Source organism: Triticum urartu, chromosome 1A (genome assembly GCF_056163025.1).
Source record: "Triticum urartu cultivar PI428250 chromosome 1A, HENAU_Tu73, whole genome shotgun sequence".
Taxonomy (NCBI): Eukaryota; Viridiplantae; Streptophyta; class Magnoliopsida; order Poales; family Poaceae; genus Triticum; species Triticum urartu.
Window position 1 is genome coordinate 57,864,349 of NC_141873.1, and position 19,908 is coordinate 57,884,256.

Below are 19,908 nucleotides of genomic sequence, written 5' to 3' on the forward strand. Positions count from 1 at the left end.
ATTTCCTGTCATATCTGGTATTTTACATCCCGCATCGCATCCCGCATAGCATATCATCATTTCATCATATTGCTTGGTCTTGCATGTGGTTGATTGTATCCTTGTTGCTTGTTTGTCTTGTTGGGTAGAGCCGGGAGACGAGTTCGTTACCGAGGAGCCCGTTGAGTTTGCTTGTGAGGATCCAGTCAACTCTGACAACTGTGCAGGCAAGATGATCATACCCTCGAAATCACTACTATCTTTGCTATGCTAGTTTGCTCGCTCTTGCTATGCCAATGCTACGATGCCTACCTTTTGCTTGTCAGCCTCCCAATTGCCATGTTGAACCTCTAACCCACCTTGTCCTAGCAAACCGTTGATTGGCTATGTTACCGCTTTGTTCAGCCCTTCTTATAGCGTTGCTAGTTGCAGGTGAAGATTGGAGTTGTTCCTTGTGCGAACATCATTTATTTACTTGTTGGGGATATCATTATATTGCCATGTTATCTTAATGCATCTATATACTTGGTAAAGGGTGGAAGGCTCGGCCTCTCGCCAAGTGTTTTGTTCCACCCTTGCCGCCATAGTTTCCGTCATATCGGTGTTATGTTCCCGGATTTTTGCGTTCCTTGCGCGGTTGGGTTATAATGGGAACCCCTTGATATTTCGCCTTGATTAAAGCTTGTCCAGCAATGCCCAACCTTGGTTTTACCATTTGCCACCTAGCCTTTTCTTTCCCTTGGGTTCTGCAGACTCAAGGGTCATCTTATTTTAACCCCCCCCCCCCCGGGCCAGTGCTCCTCTGAGTGTTGGTCCAACCGAACGATGTCCGGGGCTACCAGGGGCAACTCTGGGCTGGCCTACCCGTCGTCTTGCTCATCTGAGTATGCCCTGAGAAAGAGATATGTGCAGCTCCTATCGGGATTTGTCGGCACATTCGGGCGGTGTTGCTGGTCTTGTTTTACCCTGTCGAAGTGTCTTGAGTTACCGAGATACCGAGTCTGATCGGAACGTCTTGGGAGGAGGTCTATTCCTTCGTTGATCGTGAGAGCTTGTCATGGGCTAAGTTGGGACTCCCCTGCAGGGATTGAACTTTCGAAAGCCGTGCCCGCGGTTATGGGCAGATGGGAATTTGTTAATGTCCGGTTGTAGATAACTTAAACCTTAATTAATTAAAATGAATCAACTGAGTGTGTTACCGTGATGGCCTCTTCTCGGCGGAGTCCGGGAAGTGGACACGGTGTTGGAGTAATGCTTGCGCAGGTTGTTCCTCTAGATTCTCGCTCGCGCCTTGCCTCCTCTTCTCGCTCTCTTTTGCGTATAAGTTAGCCACCACATATGCTAGTCGCTTGCTGCAGCTCCACATATATTCGCCTTATCCATTCCAATAAGCTTAAATAGTTTTGATCGCGAGGGTGCGAGATTGCTGAGTCCCCGTGGCTCACAGATACTATAACTCCAGATGCAGGTCCAGGTGATTCCGCTCCAGGTGACGAGTACGAGCTCAAGTGGGAGTTCGACGAGGACTCTCAGCGTTATTATGTTTCCTTTCCCGATGATCAGTAGTGGTGTATAGTTGGGGTTTGATTCAGGGCCTTGTCGCATATTGGGTTCTTTTCTATTTTGGCGCCGTAGTCGGGCCATGAGTGTCTGTTTGATGGATGTTATTTATGTATTCTGATGTGACGTGGCGAGTGTAAGCCAATTATGATCTTCCCCTTTTATTACATATTACATGGGTTGTTGTAATGATTGCCTGACTTGCGACATTGCTTTCAATGCGGTTATGTCTCTAAGTCGTGCCTCGACACGTGGGAGCTATAGCCGCATCGAGGGCGTTACATCCAAGAAGGAGAAGAAGGGAAAGGGGAGAGAAGAGCAGGAAGGAGGGGGGCACCCCCTTCCCTTGTCCAATTTGGACTGGGCAGGGGGGACACCTCTGGCCGGCCCTCTCTTCTCCACTAAGGCCCATTGTGGCCCATTAATCCCCCGGGTGATTCCGGTAACCTCTCGGTACTTCGGAAAATACCCGATACACTTTGGAACCATTCCAGTGTCCGAATATAACCTTCCAATATATCAATCTTTATGTCTCGACCATTTCGAGACTCCTCGTCATGTATGTGATCTTATCCGGGACTCAGAACAACCTTCGGTACATCAAATCACATAATTCATAATACATATCGTCATCGAACGTTAAGCGTGCGGACCCTACGGGTTTGAGAACTATGTAGACATGACCGAGACACATCTTTGGTCAATAACCAATAGCGGAACCTGGATGCTCCTATTGGTTCCTACATAGTCTACGAAGATCTTTATCGGTCAAACCGCACAACAACATATGTTGTTCCCTTTGTCATCGGTATGTTACTTGTCCAAGATTCGATCGTCGGTATCATCATACCTAGTTCAATCTCGTTACCGGCAAGTCTCTTTACTCGTTCCGTAATGCATCATCCCTTGACTAACTCATTAGTCACATTGCTTGCAAGGCTCATAGTGATGTGCATTACCGAGAGGGCTCAGAGATACCTGACAAATCCTAATCTCGATCTATGCCAACTCAATAAACACCATCGGAGACACCTGTAGAGCATCTTTATAATCACCCAATTATGTTGTGACGTTTGATAGCACACAAGGTGTTCCTTCGGTATTTGGGAGTTGCATAATCTCATAGTCATAAAAACATGTATAAATCATGAAGAAAGCAATAGCAATAAACTAAACGGTCATAGTGCTAAGCTAACGGATGGGTCTAGTCCATCACATCATTCTCTAATGATGTGATCCCGTTTATCAAATGGCAAAACATGTCTATGGCTAGGAAACTTAATCATCTTTGATTAACGAGTTAGCCAAGTAGAGACATATTAGGGATACTCTGTTTGTCTATGTATTCACACATGTACCAAGTTTCCGGTTAAAACAATTCTAGCATGAATAATAAACATTTATCATGATATAAGGAAATATAAATAACAACTTTGTTATTGCCTCTAGGGCATATTTCCTTCAATATGTCGAAATGAAAATAAATTTGTTGATGTTTAAATAAAAAGCATTGGGTTTTTATGTAAAAAAAATTGAAGTATAAATGACCGATTTATTTAAATATGCATTAAAATTTTCACTTTCGTCAAATTTTTTGGGAAAATTTTGTTTCCGCCACTCTAGATTTTGCCAAAAAAATTATGCCATTCTAGATTTCGACATTTCACTTTTGCCACTCTTAGCTTTTGACAATTACACAATTGTCATTCCGTGTCAAAAGCAAAATAATTTTATATCATTTTTGCCACTCTGGAAATTTTACTTTTGCCACGAAAATGGCAATTGTGATAATTATCAAAAACTAAGAGTGATAAAAGTGAAATGTCAGAATCTAGAGTGGCATAAAAAAATTGGCAAAATCGCAAAAGCAAAATTTTCTCATTTTTTTTAAAATAAACTGTAACCGGGCATATGCTACGTCGGCGTCGTCCTGCTCCGCAGATGGACGGATGCTCTGTCCAGTCTACTTCTACACTGCCCGCCATCCGGAAGTCTCCCCTCCTTCACCCAAACGGCGGAGGAGCCCTGCCGTCTCAAGCCCGTCCGCGCCCCGCCTCTCCCTCTCCGGTTGGAGCGCCGCCTTGCTGTAAGCATCCCCTCCTTACCCCGCACCAATTCGACCGGAGCCCAGCGATTCTGGTTGCGAGTCGCTCGTACTAGATCAAATCCGAGGCTAGGTTCGGTGGGTGCATTGCCTACTTGATCGACGTGCTTCCCGCGCTTGTTTCCCAGCCTGATTTGGTTCGGTTCGGTTCTATCCCCAATCCGAGCTAGGGTTCTTCGTGCGCTTCGGTTTCGATTAAGAGCTCTGCCGCCGCCCGCCGGGACGACTGCGTGCATTTTCTCTTCGATTTCGTTGAATATAAGCGAGCTGGGCACGTGACGATCCCAGTGTATTTGCACTTGTTCCTCTTCTGTTAGAACCGCTGTTTACTATGTGGTTTGATTTGATTTGGAGGGTTCGCTTGCTGGGTAGATCAAACTAATGGGAAGCTAGCAGTAACAAATTTAGCAGGCCTCCGATCCGGAGGTGAAAATTCAGTTTATGATTTCTGAATATAGCAGGACGTATGAGAAAATGCACCCACTCAACTACTTATGTGGCTTCCATATAACTGCCAGGATAAACCGATGTGTGTTTGTTTCTGTGAATATTTTGCAATTTTGGCAAGAAGTGGCTTGCGTATCTTCCTTCTCTGTTACCTAGCAATTAGTATCTTGTGTAACTGATGCAGTTTCATCTCCCATGCTTATTAGGGATTATTAACTTGTCATTCATCTAATTCAGTTTGATCTTTGCTTTTCTGCAGTTATGACGGGTTCTTCTTCATCTTGGTCTGTTCCGCCAGCCTCTGGGTCAGTCATGGGCTCTTCATCCTCATTCATTTTTGTCCATGCCGACCTCTGGTGCAGCCATGGGCTCTTCATCCTCATTCATTTTTGTCCATGCCGACCTCTGGTGCAGCCATGGGCTCTTCTCCATCCTCATTTTGTTTCACAACGAGCTCTGGTGTAGCCATGGGCTCCTCTTCGCCTTTGTATAGCCCGACCTTTTGGCCACCCATGCCCCATTTTTCTCCACCGATTCTATATATATTTTTCGTTTTCATGGTCTGCTATTTGGTTATCCCTAAGTAGATTTGATGGGTTCTTATGTTTGCCAAGTTCAATACAATAATAAACCATGAATTCTTTCCATTACCAGTGAATTCCCCTGCTTGACCGTGCATGTGTACAATTTCTGGGGATGCTATCAAGTAGAGCATCCGTGAGTAAGTTGACGAATAGGTGAAACATTCATGGTATAACTAAGAACAACATTTTTCTTGAGTTCATGACCTAAGATATTTGTTAACCAAATGCCATGCACAAATAGATCGTGCAAGTACTAAACTTTCAGTAGTATAGTAGGATATGATGCATTTAGCTACTGACTACTGAAGCACCATTGGCATTTTTGTGTGTGTTAATAGTTGGTTTTTATAGCGAATGTTCTTTACAAAATGGCGAACGTTATGAGATAACCAAGGCCTTATTGAAGTGCAAAATGGCAGAAGGAAGCTCAGTGAGCCAACACCTGGTCAAGCTAGTTGGTTACATGTGGAGGTTGGAAGCTTTGGGCTCTCCGATCCCCGCTTGGCTTTGTACTGATCTTATCCTTCTGTCTCTCCCGCCAAGCTTTAATGGCTTTATCATGAATTACATGATGTACAAGATGGACAAGAGCGTGAATGAATTGCTCGGGATGCTCAAGAACGCGGAGTTTTGGATGCAGAAAGACACCAATCATGTGACGAAGAAGACCACTAGTTTCAAGAAGAAGGGCAAAGTCAAAAATGGCAAGGGCGTCAGTAAGACCGACACCAAGGGAAAGCCTAAACGCGGGCCTACTAAAGAGACAGAGTGCTTCTTCTGCAAGGACAAGGGTCACTGGAAAAGGAATTGCAAAAAGTTTTTGGCAGAAAAGAAGTCTGGAAAGTCCAGCACAAGTATGATATTCATACATGTTATAGTTGTTTTTTCTGTTGATCCTCAGTGCAATCCTTGGGTATTTAATACTGGATCGATGCAGGGACTTCCGAGGACACAAGGACTGCTGAAGAATGAGGTGCAGTTCCGTGTCGAAACGGTGTTGAAGTTGCCGCTCAGGCCGTCGGCGTGATGCCCTACATCTACCTTTATAATTCATACTCCCACCGTCCCAAAAACTTTGTATTAAACCTAGTATAAAGTTGAGACATATATTTAAGACCGAGGGAGTACTATAACTTAGTAATTGTTATTTTGTTTCCGCATTATGTAAAAACATTATATTAGGATCTTGTTTCTTACGTGATAGATATATCTATATCTATATGTACTATACTAATAATAAAGTAAGGTGTGATTCTCTGTGTTTTTTATGCATTCATCCATATTATTATTACTAGCAAACACGTCTGTGCGTTGCAACGGGAAAAAACACATGATCCAGTCATAACAAGAACGCTTTCACAAATTCACTAGTTCATACTATTATTTAATTCAACATAGTGTCTCACCTTTGTTGTCCCTTGTCGTCCTTTCTCACCTTTGTTGTCCCTTATCGTCCTTTCTGCACTCACCGTTCATGGATGTGGTGTCCAACTAATTGCAATGTGTGATGATCTCAACCACCGCATGACACATTTGTTAATAAACCGTGTTATCGCAGGCGAATGATACATCTAGTTCATACATATGAGCCGGCTCACCTTTAAACTGTGTATTTGTTCTTTTAATGTATCGACATTCTTTCTAAAACACATAAATCCTTTTTAAATCTCATGGAATTTTTAAAGAGCTCGAATATTATTCAAACTATGAATATATTTTTAAGCACAAGAACACTTTTTCTATCTCTTTTTTCTTTTTCTTTTTCGCAAACATCTTCCAAATTAGTGAACATTTTTTTGAAATCATGAATACTTTTTCAAATTCATGAACATTGTTTTTGAAATCATGATCATTTTTACAAATTCCTGAATATTTGTTTTGACATCGTGAATAATGCTTCAGATTCATGAACATTTTCTAAAATCATGAAATGTTTTTAAAATTCTCAAAGATTTTTTTGAATTCATGATTGATTTTACAAAAATTGGAATATTTTTCCTTTTCCGAAGAGTTTTAAAAATTTCCATGTACAGTATTTGAATTCTTATTGTTATTCAAATTGGTGAATATTTTTTGAATATGCAAAATCATGAACATTTTCTAAAATCCACAAACATTTAATAAATTCTTGAACATTTTTTTCAAAATAATTGTTTATAAAAATCCGAACTACTTTAAAATCCCAAATTATTTAAAGTATAAAAATTGAAATTGGAAAATAGAAAAGAAAATTACAAAATAGAAAAACAGGACGCCCGCACATGGGCCAGCCCAAAAGGTTCCGAGCACATATTGATCAAGTATTTTTGACAAAATTCTGGTATAGCTGGGCCATAATTCCGGTACAGCTGGTCTATTAACACGGGAGCAACTAGTTAACGAGCGCTCCTTCGGGAGCCTCGCAACGATCAGCGTCACTTGGCGCGCTCTCAGCCATTCGGCACGTGTCGCGCTTTGGACACTCCCTTCGGATTCTGTTTTTTTATTTTTTCGGGCGCGTTTTCGGCTTTTTAAACGGGTTTTTTCGATGTTTTGGTTTTCTTCCGGTCTTTCTTAGCTTTTCGAAAAACGCATTTTATTTTTTTTTCTTTCGTGAAAGTCATGGTTTTTCTTCCGCGAGAGCCACGGTTGTGCTTTAGCGAGAGTCACGACCGTGCCTCTCAGAAACGAAAAAAAACGCGTTTTCTGTTTTTTTTTCTTTCGCGAGAGTCACGATTTTGCTTTCGCAAGAGACACGGTTGTGCTTTCGCGAGAGTCACGGCCGTGCCTCTCGGAAAGGGAAAAACAAAACATGTTTTCTGTTTTTTTTTCGTTCATGAGAGTTACGGTTTTGCTTCCGCGAGAGGCACGGTTGTGCTTACACGGAAGTCACGGCCGTGCCTCTCGGAAAAGGAAAAAAAATACGCGTTTTCTGTTTTTTTTCTTTCACGAGAGTCACGGTTTTGCTTTCGCGAAAGGCACGGTTGTGCTTTGGCGAGAGTCACGGTCGTGCCTCTCGGAAACGGAAAAAAAACATGTTTTTTGTTTTTTTTCCTTACACGAGAGTCACGGTTTTGCTTCCACGAGAGGCACGGTTGTGATTTTGCGAGAGGCACGGGCGTGCCTCTTTCGGAAAAAGAAAAAAACCGTGCTCCCGGTTCGGTTTTTTCACTCGGTTTTTTCCGTCCGGTTTTTTTGTGAAAAAAAAAGTTCGTCAAAACCTATCAACATGAGATCTTGTTTTGAAGATCTCGACACAAGAAATCCAATGGTGAAAACGGTTCGAGATTTGGACGCACAGTTTAAGAGATAAAACGTTATAAATAAACGGATCTATGAAAAAAAGGAAAAACTCACAGGTTGCGAAAGTGGCGCGCTGCATGTGCGCCACTTGTCGCAACCTGGGAAAGTGGAGTGTTCTTTGCAACGAGTACTCCTTAATTAGTGATTTCGTATTGACATTGCAAGCTTTATTTTCTTTTCGAAATTTGGGTACAACTGGCTCATTAGATTACAGGCAAGGCCCAACAGAGTTTTTTCACTGCAAATTAATTTATTACAGAATTAGTACCATCTCAAGTATAGTAGATGAAATAAAAGTTGAGGTAAACAAACAAAAAAACAAAGAAACGTACCTTACTTTACTATTATTAGATTAGAAGAAGGTACAGAGAGATACAGAATTGATTTGAATTTTTAGGATCTTGTATTATCCAAGGTGGTATGTTTTTTTTTGTCCGTCACCCTCACTGGCGCCCAGCGTACAAAAATAAATTATCTAGGTTGTGATTTGAACACAGGCCAAACTCATTGAAGCATAGCACACTAGCCACCATCACCCATCTATTCTATATCTATATCTAATAATAAAAAGGCTATTCTTCTGATGGTAAATAACGAAAATTACCCTTAAAGTTGCAAAACATCACCCATCAATGGCATCTATAAGTGATAAAAAAACATTTTACATAGGGGAATCCCCCCACCTGAGCCGGTCCATGTAGTAGGGACCTTCTATACTGCGCTCGGCGCGCTGGGAGAAGATGTAGCACGCCTGTTTGGGCCGGCACATGTTTGGGCGGCTATTTTTTTTAAAAAAAATTGTCGTTTTCATTTTTTGCAACTTTAAATAATTTCAGGCTTCAAAAAAGGTCTAAAATATGATAATTTTTAAATAATTTTTAGTAAATCATAAAATATTTTTGATTTTCAAAAAATATTCACAATTTTGTAAAAGAATGTTTGTTATTAAAGAAATGTTTGAAATTTTGAAAATAAATTTTTGGGAAATAAAAAATGTTCAGGATTTTCCAAAAAGTTCATGTATTAAAGAATTTTAGTGAAATTAAACAAAATTTCGTGAATTCATAAATGAAAAAATATTCTAAAAACTCCAAAACTATTCGTGACTTACAAAATAGTTTATCCATTTATAAAATGTATGCTGGTTAAAAAATGATGATGCATTTAAAAAATATTCGTTAAAGCAAAATAGTGTTCGTGAATGTCCAAAATTGTTCCATCAATTTCAGAAAAAATGTTCGTGAATTTTAGATATATTTTTGCGGTTTCAAGAAAATTTTGTAAAAAATGTTCATAATTTTTTAAAGAATATTTGTAAATAGTATAAAATGTTTCCGAATTCATTTGAGAAAATGTTTGAAAATTTAAAAGTGTTCACGAATTTGAAAAATGCTCACGATATCGAATATGTTCACGAGTTTAAAAATGTTTATGATTTCAAAAATTGTTCATGAGAGTGATAGTGTATCTCGATGATGTAGCAAAATATGATCATGGCCATTAGAAATTATAAAAAAAATCATTGCCACACACGGACCCCTTTTCTAGTATGTGTAAAAGTAAAGATAGAGTAAATATATACACGATGCCTGGAAAGATGGAGACGTACGTGTTGCACCTACCGGGCCAAAAATTATTCCCAAATTCTTTAAAGTGTGTGCGCGTTAGATGCATCAAAATTCGAAGCGCACGTGACTCCAGCCGACGCATACGCCGGTCACTTAGTAATGTGGGACGTGGTGCGAAAACCAAGCTCCAAGCTATTTTGCTGAATTTGTGGGCAACTATTTTCATGTTAAAAAATTCAAAAAAAAACTTAACTTTGAACCGTACATCGAATTAAATTTTGGTTTCACTGTTAAAATCCTTCTGACGTGCTCTTCAAAATTAGGTCTTGGGTGAATACATTTCAATGAACTTTTTCTCGATGCCTTCTTTTTGTTCCATACGGTGCAACTTTCATATTTCGGAATGCAATTTTTTTAAACCAACTTCAGTACTACTTTTAGGATAGAAACATTCTCGTTGATATATTAGCTCACCCACGGCTGCACACGCTCTTGTCACCATAGTCGCCCGCACACCATTGCGGAGTCACATGTTCTCATCGGCATACTTGCTTACGCATGGTCTACGGGGTTGCACACTCTTCGTCGGGTAGTAGCTCGCACATGGCTACATGAGTTTGCACACGGGCGATGACATAGTTGCACAATCACGGCACAGAAGTTACACACGCGTGGCGTCATAGTCACACACACAGTCGTAGAGTTGCACATTTTTATCGGCGTAGTCACACACACATGACCATAGAGTTGCATGCTCCTGCCGACATAGTCGCACACGCACGGCTGCAGAGTTGCACACCCGGATCGGCATAGTTGCTTAAGCACGGTATGCGCGGTTGCGCACCCTTGTCGGGTAGTAGCTCATGCACGGCATCGGGAGTTGCACACGCCACTTTCATCGGCATAGTCGCACACGCATGACCATATAGTTGTATGCTCTCGTCGGCATAGTTGCACACGCACGACAACGAAGTTGCATGCTCTTGTCGGCATAGTTGCACATGCGCGACTACGGAGTTGCACACCCTGGCAGCATAGTTGCTTATGCACGGACTGTGGGGTTGCATACTCTCGTCGGATACTAGCTTGTGCACGACTGCAGGAGTTGCATACGCGTGGCAGTATAGTCGCACAATCACGATTGCGAGAGTTGCACACGCTCAGCGACATAGTTGCATAATCACAATTATAGGAATTGCACGCTCTCGTTGGCATAGTTAGCCAGGACAACGGACGAAGTTGCACGTCTTACTAGCAGAGATCTTTGGATGATGAAAGATGCACATCCATGAGGGGGAGAGAAAAGTTGCATATAGGCGCGACGCTAAAATTGCACGTTTCACTAGCAGGGGTGGTTGGAGGGGTGTTAGTAGTGAAAACTACACCTCCAAGGAATATGGGGGAAAGTTGCACATCACTATTAGATAGTTGGCCAGGGCTGCATCCGAAGTTGCACATCCACTACTAGGAAGTTGGCTGAGGTAACAAACAATGAAAACTGCACATCCACGAGTAGCGGGAAAGTTCAACTACTGGCAGTTGGCCATGGCAGCAGATAAAAATTGCACATCTCAGTGATAGAGGATAGTTTTGGGTGGAGGTGCCATCCGTGAAAACTGCATGTTCACGGGTAGGTAGAAAAGTTGCACATTGACGGTTAGGTAGTTGCACATTGATTGCTAGGCAGTTGCACCTAATAAGGACTAAAATACATAAAAGAAAAGCTCACTGAAACATACCCATGCGGGTTCTAGTTTTGAAGAGCTTGTCGAGAAGACTCCTACTGTGGAAGCGGGTCTTAGAGCCTGTTTGGTTCCTAGCTTGGTGCCTCCCTGAGATTTGCCTGGATCTTGTTTGGTTCATGCCCTGAAAAGTGTGGTGCTAGCTTGGCCTAGAAAGCTCACGACGTCATTAGCCTAGGCTGGAAACCCGAGACCACAATTAGCCTGGCCCAGGCAACTAGAAAGGGACGCCTGAAACCAGCCTGGGGCTGCTAATCATGTATGGGAGAATAAAAAATACAAGCATTGGCTTGATGTGACGTACCTAAGACACATTTTCTCTTGATTGGACGTACGCAAGTACCAAGTAGGTGTGGTCACGAACCAAACAATATTGGCCAAAAGCTGCCTGGCCAGGCACAAAAGCAGCAGTTCTCCAGGCCGAAGCCAGGCACTGGAATTTGTCAGGCATCCTTCCCAGGGAGGGAACCAAACAACCCCTTAATAACCGATGTTCGGTTCAAAAGTTATGACTTATTTAGAAAAATGAAAACCCGAATTAAATACGTTTACACATGTTCACATAAGTTAAATTGCACGTCCACGAATAGAGAGAAAGTTGCACATCTACTACTAGGGAGTCGCACCAAACAAGGACTAAATTGCACACACACAAAATTCCATCAAAATATACTTACGCGAGATCTGGTTTTGAAAAATATGTCACCATGGTTTCAAAGGGTGAAAATGAATTTGAATTTTGACACTCAATGTGACAGTTATAGCTTTTTGAATTTTCTAAGACGGAATTAAAGACACACTAAGACAACACCCTCCATCTTATATGCCGGTTGGACTATGTAGGACTAAAGACACATGCGTACATGCAACTAACGCACATGGGACTAGATGCTAATAACTCACGCGGGGACAACGTGAGATTATATTTGTTTGAGTTTTTCTATAATCAGAACGTGATACAAGAACTTGCTTAATTGGCGGTGCTAATAACTCATGCGGGGACAAGGTGAGATTATATTTGTTTGAGTTTTTCTATAATCAGAACGTGATACAAGAACTTGCTTAATTGGCGGGGTGCTCGGGAGCGTTATCGGGTAACATTTGCTCGCTAGACGCGTCCCTTATTTTTAGTAGTCTCGTGAATGATGTATCAGTATTTTAATCTATGCCTAATAATAAAAGGTTATTGCTTATGACAGTACATCATCAAAATTGCTTCCAAAATTACAAAATATTACCCATTGATGCCATCTATAACAAGTAATAAAAAAGGTTATTGCTTTTGATAGTACGTCATCAAAATTGTTTTCAAAGTTGCAAAATATTACCCATTGATGCCATCTATAAGTAATAAAAAAAGGTTTCACACAGGGAATCCCCGTCTGTCTATACTGCGCTCTGCCTGCTAGAAGAAGACACAGCATGCCTGTATGGGCTGACCCATGTCCGGGCGGCCTGGTTTTTCATTTTTCGTTATTGTTTTCCGTCTTTGTTTTTTCTACTTTAAATAATTTGAGACTTCAAAAATGTCTAAAAATAAAAAAATTTAAATAAAATGTTTAATAATTCATAAAAGTTTGTGGATTCATAAAATGTTTGTGATTTTAAAAAATGGTCGTCGATTCTAGAAATTTTCTCCTATTTAAGAATTTTTTTTAAATGTTCACAATTTTTTCTATTTTTTTGCAAATAGTATAAAATGTTCACGAATTAAAAAATTGTCATGGTTTTCGAAAACGTTAGAAAATCTGTAAATAATGTTCACGTATTTTAAAAATGTTCACGAGTTTTATTTTATTTTTAAAAAAATTGTTCACCATTTCACGAAAATGAGAGTGATAGTGTATCTCGGCGATGCAGCAAAATATGGTCATGCCCATTTGAGATTATGATTTTCTTTTTCGAGTTACAACACATGGGCCCTTTTTGCTAGCCATGATCAGTAAAATGCGTTATGGTGGCTTTTCCTCAAATAAAATAACCACGGCACTTTTAGATCGGAGAGAACATTCGGTACATCTTTCATGTTCCACCTCCCTTGCCGAGAAGTGGCTACCGAAGAAGACTTAATAAAAAACGAAAAAAAAAGGTGGCGTTGGAAGAAAGCTGACAAGTCATATTTTACTCTTGTGGCTTGATATGTAAGCTACTGTACCACTCCTACGCTACCCGCGACCCGGAAGTCGTCCGTCCCCCGAGCCCAACCGCCGCTGTAGTATATAAACCGCGCCGGCACCGCACCGGGGAGCCCACCCGCGCCACCTCTTCTCCCTCCCTCCACCCCAGACGGCGGAGGACCCCGCGCCGCCGCGCCGCCCCTTCGATCGGACCGCCGCCTTCCTTCCTCCCTGTAAGCCTCCCCTCCTCCTCACCCTCCTCCCCGCCTCAATGCGACCGGAACCCCGGCGAACCTACTCGCGATTCGCTCGTAGGTCAGGTCCGACGCTAGGTCGCGGTGGCCGCATTGCCTACCTGACGGTTCAGCTCTGTCCCCAATCCCGGGCTAGGGTTCTTCGGGTGGGTCGATTTTGATTAGGAGCTCTACTCGGCTGCCGCCCGCCGGGGCAACCGCGTGCGTTTTCTCGTCGGTTTGTGTGACGGGCGCACGCACGCACGCACGATTTTTCGTTTTCTTCTGTACATATTGTCGTTGGATGAATGAGCGAACTGGGCACGCGACGGTCCCACTTTATTTGCACTTGTTCCTCTTCTGTTAGAAGCGCTGTTCTCTATGTGGTTTGATTCGGGGGGTTCGTTTGTTGGGTTTTCTTATTAGTTATTTAACTATTTATTACGCTGCATTTGCTGCCTAGATTCCAGTTTACCACGGGGTTGGCGGGCTAGATTAATCATTAAACTAATGGGAAGTCAGTAAGAGTTAACAAATTTAGCAGGCCTCCAATCCGGAGGTGAAGAATTACTTTATGGTTTTTGAATGTAGAATGCAGATTTTGTGAGCTTATGCACCCGGGTCTCACTATCCTAGCACTCCAATGTTGCTTTGAGAAAATGCACCCGCTCAGTGAATATAACTGCCAGGATAGACGGGTGTGTTTTGTTTCAGTGAATATGTTTGCAATTTTGGCAAGGAGTTGATCGCGTGCCTTCATTTTCTGGTACCTAGCAATTAGTGTCTTGTGTGACTGATGCAGTTTTATCTTCCATGCTTAGGCGTTAATTAGGGATTAAGATTATTAACTTGTCATTCATCCAATTCAATTTGATCTTTGTTTTCTGCAGTTATGATGGGTTCTTCATCTTGGTCTACCCCTCCGCCAGCCTTTGGGCCAGTCAAGGGCTCTTCATCATCATTGTTCTCCACGCCGACCTCTGGTGCGGCCATGGGCTCTTCTCCATCCTTGTTTTGTTTCACGCCGGCATCTGGTGCAGCCACGGGCTCTTCTCCATACTCGTTTGGTGTAATGCCGACCTCTGGTGCAGCCATGGGCCCTCCTTCATCCTCGTTCACGCCGGTAGCCACGGGCTTTTCTCCATACTCGTTTGGTATCATGCCAGCCTCTGGTGCTGCCACGGGCCCTTCTTCATCCTCGTTTGGTTCCACGCCGGTAGCCACGGGCTTTTTTCCATCCTCGTCTGGTTTCGCGCCAGCCTCTGGTGCTGCCATGGGCTCCTATTCATCTTGGTGTGGCCCAGCATTTGGGCGATCCCCTAACGCCTTCGGGCACCCCATGCCCCATCAGGCACCTTTTTCATCCAACACACCATTTGGCTGTAAGTAGCCTTCTGTCCACCAATTCTCTATTTTATTTTAATCGTCTGCTATTTGGTTATCCTGAAGTAGATTGGATGGGTTCTTTCAATACAATGGTAGATGTGAATTCTATTTGTTAGCAGTGTCTTCCCCTGTTTGACTGTGCATGTGTTGGATGAACAGTAAAATTTCTGGCGATGCCATCAAGTAGCACCCGTGAGTAAGTTCATGAATACGTGAAATATTTATGGTGTAACTGAGAACACAATTTTCCTTGAGTTCATAACCCAAGATATTTGTTAGCCAAATGTCCTGCACAACAAGATTGTGCAAGTATTACAATTCCAGTACGATACTAGGATGCATTTAAGATTTAACTCTGACTACTGAAGCACCATTGGTGGTTTTTGACGTTTTTGGTTAACAGTTGATCTTTTTCTTTCCTCGTGACTTATGATTGATATATAGTAGGAAGTATTCATTTAGCATTGACTTTTGATTTTCTCTAATTTGAAACTATGTATACTGAGGCTAATCAATCCAGTATGACAGTAATAAGGTCAACCAAACCAGTATGGTGATACTACAGGGTCTTTTGTAAGTTCTTGGAAGATCTGTTTTTTAATGGAGATGGACGCTATATAAACAGCTATAGTAGGCTGCAAGTGCTACTCTGTTCCCAGGAGCACGCCATTTTGGTTCATGGTCTCCATGATGTTCTTTGGATCGTTATTTTCTTCATGACATATTCACAAGAGCCATGACAGTCTACAGGAATATTCTTTTACAAAACTACCCATTCATGAGCATGTATGTAGTCAATTCTGATATTTTATCAATAAATTAATTGTCATAATCAAAATTGTTTGCTGCATGCAGTGGTCATATTCCTTTGTGAAACCATTAGGTTATTTTTTCTTCTCTGAACTATTTGGCAATGCCACTGTTTTCTATGTTGCTTTCACTATTTCCAGCAGTAGATATAATCCCAAACATAACCTTGGTTTCTACGGTTTCATTACTCATAAGTTTACTCAGCACAGCTGATTTGACTAAACTAATTTCATATTGCTTTGTACAGCTACAACAGGCCAACATTATTCACATGTTCCTACCTTTGGGGTGCAATCTGAGCCTTCATTTGGGCCCTTTGGCCGTAAGTTTTGTGGTTTCTTTGTGCTTTTCATTTAGTTCATCATGTATTCACAAATTATAGCTGACCCAGTCTCTTACATTTTCAGCTGCTATCATTAAACATGCTCCCTCCGATCCAAAATAATTTTTGTGGTTTTAGTTCAAATTTGTACTAAAACCATGTCACTTGTTTTGGATCGGAGGGAGTAGTTGAATATGTAAACTTGGCTGTGCATTGTAATTTGTCAACGCACTTTTAAATACCATTTTTTTCTTACTATTTCTTGATCTATTGACTCAAAACGTGATGCAGTAATCTGATCCTAATATTCATGCAAGTCTCTACATGATCTACTTGGTCTATTTGTTATGGGCAGTAGTGCCTTCTATACAATAACAATACACCTTCAATGGTGATTAGTAATTGAAGTAGTTAGCTTATTTTGAAATAAGAGTTCTAAAACTGGGGAAAACCGCTGGTCAAATGAGTCTGACCTTTTTCTTTGAATACGGCTGGTTCAAGGTTTAGTTGACTTATTGGTACCTTTTTTTTTCAATTTGATGTAAAATTTTCTTTCTTTGAGTTGACTTATTATGAGATTTTATATGTTATCTCACTGTTTCTTTTTTCACATCTTATTTATGTAGGAGTGTCTAAAAAAGGCAGCAGGGTTTCTGCTTATACCAGGACTCCTGGTGATGATCCTGAACGTAATTACCATGTATCTATTTCAGCAATGCCAGTATTCAAGAGCAAATCTCATGAGGAGCTTCGACATGCAGATTATAAGAAAGGAGACAAAGGTAAGATATTGAGTATTTCCAACACTTAGACTTTTTTGTCCTGTTTACATTTTTGATAAGTTCTATGAGGTCTCGGCAGGTTGCTGTGATGGTCAAGATCACTAAAAAGGCTTATATTTAGAAACGGAGGGGGAGTACTATTTACTCTAATACTTAATTAATTTTCTTCCTAATTTATCTTCAATCCTCTAGAGACCTAACCTAATGTGCAAGGACTTGACTAGTTCTATTAAAGCAACACGGTACTGCTCTTGGTGCCCTGGCTGCAATCTGGGGCCAAAGAACGTGTGTGGACCTTATATGATAACTGATGGTTAATAACTGTTGAATCTTGTGTTTTTTCATTATGTACTTATTTTATTAGTTTATGTGGTTCTTGTTACTAATCTAGTTTTGTGTGTTCCCCAGGTGGTTTCAACTTACAGGAGGGCAGAGTTCCTTGGGCTTATCATTCCTCGCAGCCCCAGCCCCAGGCCCCAGTGAATGCCTTCGCAAATCCTGTCAAGCCATCATTGTTTTCATACTCTCCTGAGCCATCCTCAGCACCTGTGGGACTGCAATCCTCAGCACATGGTACCACCAACCCATTTTGGCTGCGCCCTCCAGGACCCCAGTCACCATTATTCTCATACCCTCCCGAGCCAATCCACAAGCCATCATGGTTTTCAAGCTCATCTTGTGCACCATCTACTACATGTTGGGAAAACGTATCCAATAACACAGCAGCATGTACAGCTCCTGCAGATACATCTTCTGCTGTAAGTATTCCTAAAGAAGATTATTCTTTCATGATGCATTTCATTCATAGGAGTTGGTATGTGTTCTCATTGATTAATTGTTCTGATGGAAGCAGCAAGGCCATATGTTTAGCCAAAATTTGTTCCCTTCAAAATCTACTCAATCTGGAGGAAGTTTACTCAGCTCTTCGGTCGCCCATTCAGCACCAGCTCCATCGCCAAACGGTCATTCCACTACTGTAGGTGTCACTGAATGGCTATATTTCCTGGCTTTTTGTTTCTTTATCTGATTTATTATTGTCGTCCTTTCCAGATAAATATTGATCAAGCTGAGAAAACTGTGGAGTTGGTACTACCAGTTGACATTACTACTGTAAGGATTAGATTTTCTCCAAGGAATGATGATACTGGCAGTCGTGCTACAGAGGTATGGCAATAAATCTCCATAGCCCAGAATTGTGTTGCACAGTAAGATGAAATCTTGTGGACCTCTTCAAACATGTTTCAAGCCGTATATGCTCACACGTTTGGGCTCATGAATATTCAGATAAAATGCTCCCAGTCGCTTTTTATTGCATCCAAAAAAATTGAATCTGTCCATTTTGAGTACCCCATAAATGAAATCCACATGTCCTTTTGCATAGGTTCATCATAATGTTAAAGCTTCAGCAACACCAGTGTCTTTCTGTATCTATCCTGGAGAGAACCAAGAGCTAACTATCCAATCAGTGGAGCAGCATGACAGGAAACCATCTAGTTCAACAGGTAGATACTCCAGAACTTATCAGTGGTATCGTATCAGTTTCTTAGCTTTCGGTACTAGTTTGTTCTGTAGACTTCTGATAGGTTGATGCTACATTATTTTTCCTAGACTTTTGATACTGCAATGTTTTTGTAGCAGTAATTTTCATATGGCTCGGATTTTCTTGAGACTTCTGATAAGCATGATGTGTTTTTGTCTTTTCTATTTCACATTGCATCACAAACTTGAGTCGATGCAGGTTCAAGCAGAGTAAACAATATTTTGTTTTCCTCATTAACTGTAGATACTTTTGTTGCTATAAAATGGATCCACTGTCATGTTCTACTTGGCTTTTGTTATCCCATGGGAAAACTTATTGAAATAAGCTTTTGTTGCTTCATGCTAATAATTTTTAATAAGCAAAAGAATTTACTAGCATCGTCAGAGTGAAGATTCCTAGGAGTATTTTATTCAAATAAGCTTTTACTGTTTCATTCTAGCAATACTTTATTCAAGAAATTCTTCACTGGCACGTTACAAGGAAGAATCCTAGGAGCAAACCCAAGTTCTCCATTAGCACTTGTGGAGCCCAAATGTCAAAATATTTGATATCTCAGAACCAAAGCTACTTCATGCTTTGTGTGTTGCCATACGATATATGCATTGAGTTACTGACATCTTGTTCACCATCATCAGGATCCGCTGGGGAACAGAAAGGGTATATCAACGGTGCTGTCCTGGCTAGGAGTAATCCATTTGATCCTGTGATAACTCCATTTGGTGGTGCCCCTGTGAGTGAAAGTGTGCTTCCTCGGCTCTATAAGGCAGACTATTACACCTCGCCGTCTATCGCAGAGCTTGCTGCACGAGAAAGCAACGAGCCAGGTTGTTGCTCACATGTGAAGGACTTCACGGTCGGCAGGCATGGCTATGGCAGCATCAAGTTTGATGGAGAAACCGATGTGAGGAAGCTCGACATCGCTTCCATCGTAGAGTTCAAGGACCGCGAGATCCTGGTCTACACAGATGAGAGCAAGAGACCTCCTGTGGGGCAGGAGCTCAACAAGCCTGCAGAGATCACCCTCCTGAATGTGAAATGCGTCGATAAGAAGACCGGGTTGCAGTTGACGGAAGGTCCAGAAGTCGACAGGTATAAGGAGATTCTGGCGCAATGGACCGAGAAGAATGGCGCTGAATTCGTGGCGTTTGATGCCGTGAAGGGGGAGTGGAAGTTCAGGATCAAGCACTTTTAGTCAGTAGCTAGGTTCTTCGCAGTAGTAAGATTCCAGTTGGAAGACAGGGTGATACCATGGCTCTGGCTATGTAAAAATACTCTGTCCTGCATCTTCTAGTGAGTCTCTTTGTTAGTCGACAGGCAGGCCTGTCAGAAACAATTTTAGGTGGGGATTTCGAGCTATCAGATAACTGTGGCTGAAGTATATTTGATTGTTGGTCGTTGAAATATTGGCACTATTGAGACAAGCAAACATACTAGCATACATCTTTATTCCCT

The 19,908-nt window shown here is 41.6% G+C and overlaps 2 protein-coding genes across 3 annotated transcripts; both read left to right on the plus strand.

Moving 5' to 3' along the window:
- The first annotated feature begins 3,461 nt into the window (after nucleotides 1–3,461).
- LOC147989993 (uncharacterized) lies at nucleotides 3,462–5,942 on the plus strand. Its single transcript, XM_087520298.1, has 4 exons — nucleotides 3,462–3,625; nucleotides 4,350–4,395; nucleotides 5,026–5,528; nucleotides 5,612–5,942. Exons 1-4 carry the CDS (start codon nucleotides 3,481–3,483, stop codon nucleotides 5,644–5,646), a joined length of 729 nt encoding a protein of 242 aa, XP_087376424.1. The 5' UTR covers nucleotides 3,462–3,480; the 3' UTR covers nucleotides 5,647–5,942.
- Nucleotides 5,943–13,426: 7,484 nt separating this feature from the next.
- Nucleotides 13,427–19,857, plus strand: LOC125546011 (uncharacterized). 2 transcript variants are annotated; one of them, XM_048710096.2, is made up of 10 exons: nucleotides 13,427–13,616; nucleotides 14,507–14,599; nucleotides 14,708–14,998; nucleotides 16,060–16,134; nucleotides 16,761–16,916; nucleotides 17,325–17,674; nucleotides 17,770–17,892; nucleotides 17,967–18,080; nucleotides 18,298–18,418; nucleotides 19,092–19,857. In XM_048710096.2, exons 2-10 carry the CDS (start codon nucleotides 14,509–14,511, stop codon nucleotides 19,646–19,648), a joined length of 1,878 nt encoding a protein of 625 aa, XP_048566053.2. In that variant the 5' UTR covers nucleotides 13,427–13,616; nucleotides 14,507–14,508; the 3' UTR covers nucleotides 19,649–19,857. The 2 variants fall into 2 exon arrangements, with proteins under 2 accessions (XP_048566053.2, XP_048566045.2); XM_048710088.2 differs by having other exon boundaries at nucleotides 14,507–14,998.
- The last annotated feature ends 51 nt before the right edge of the window (nucleotides 19,858–19,908 follow it).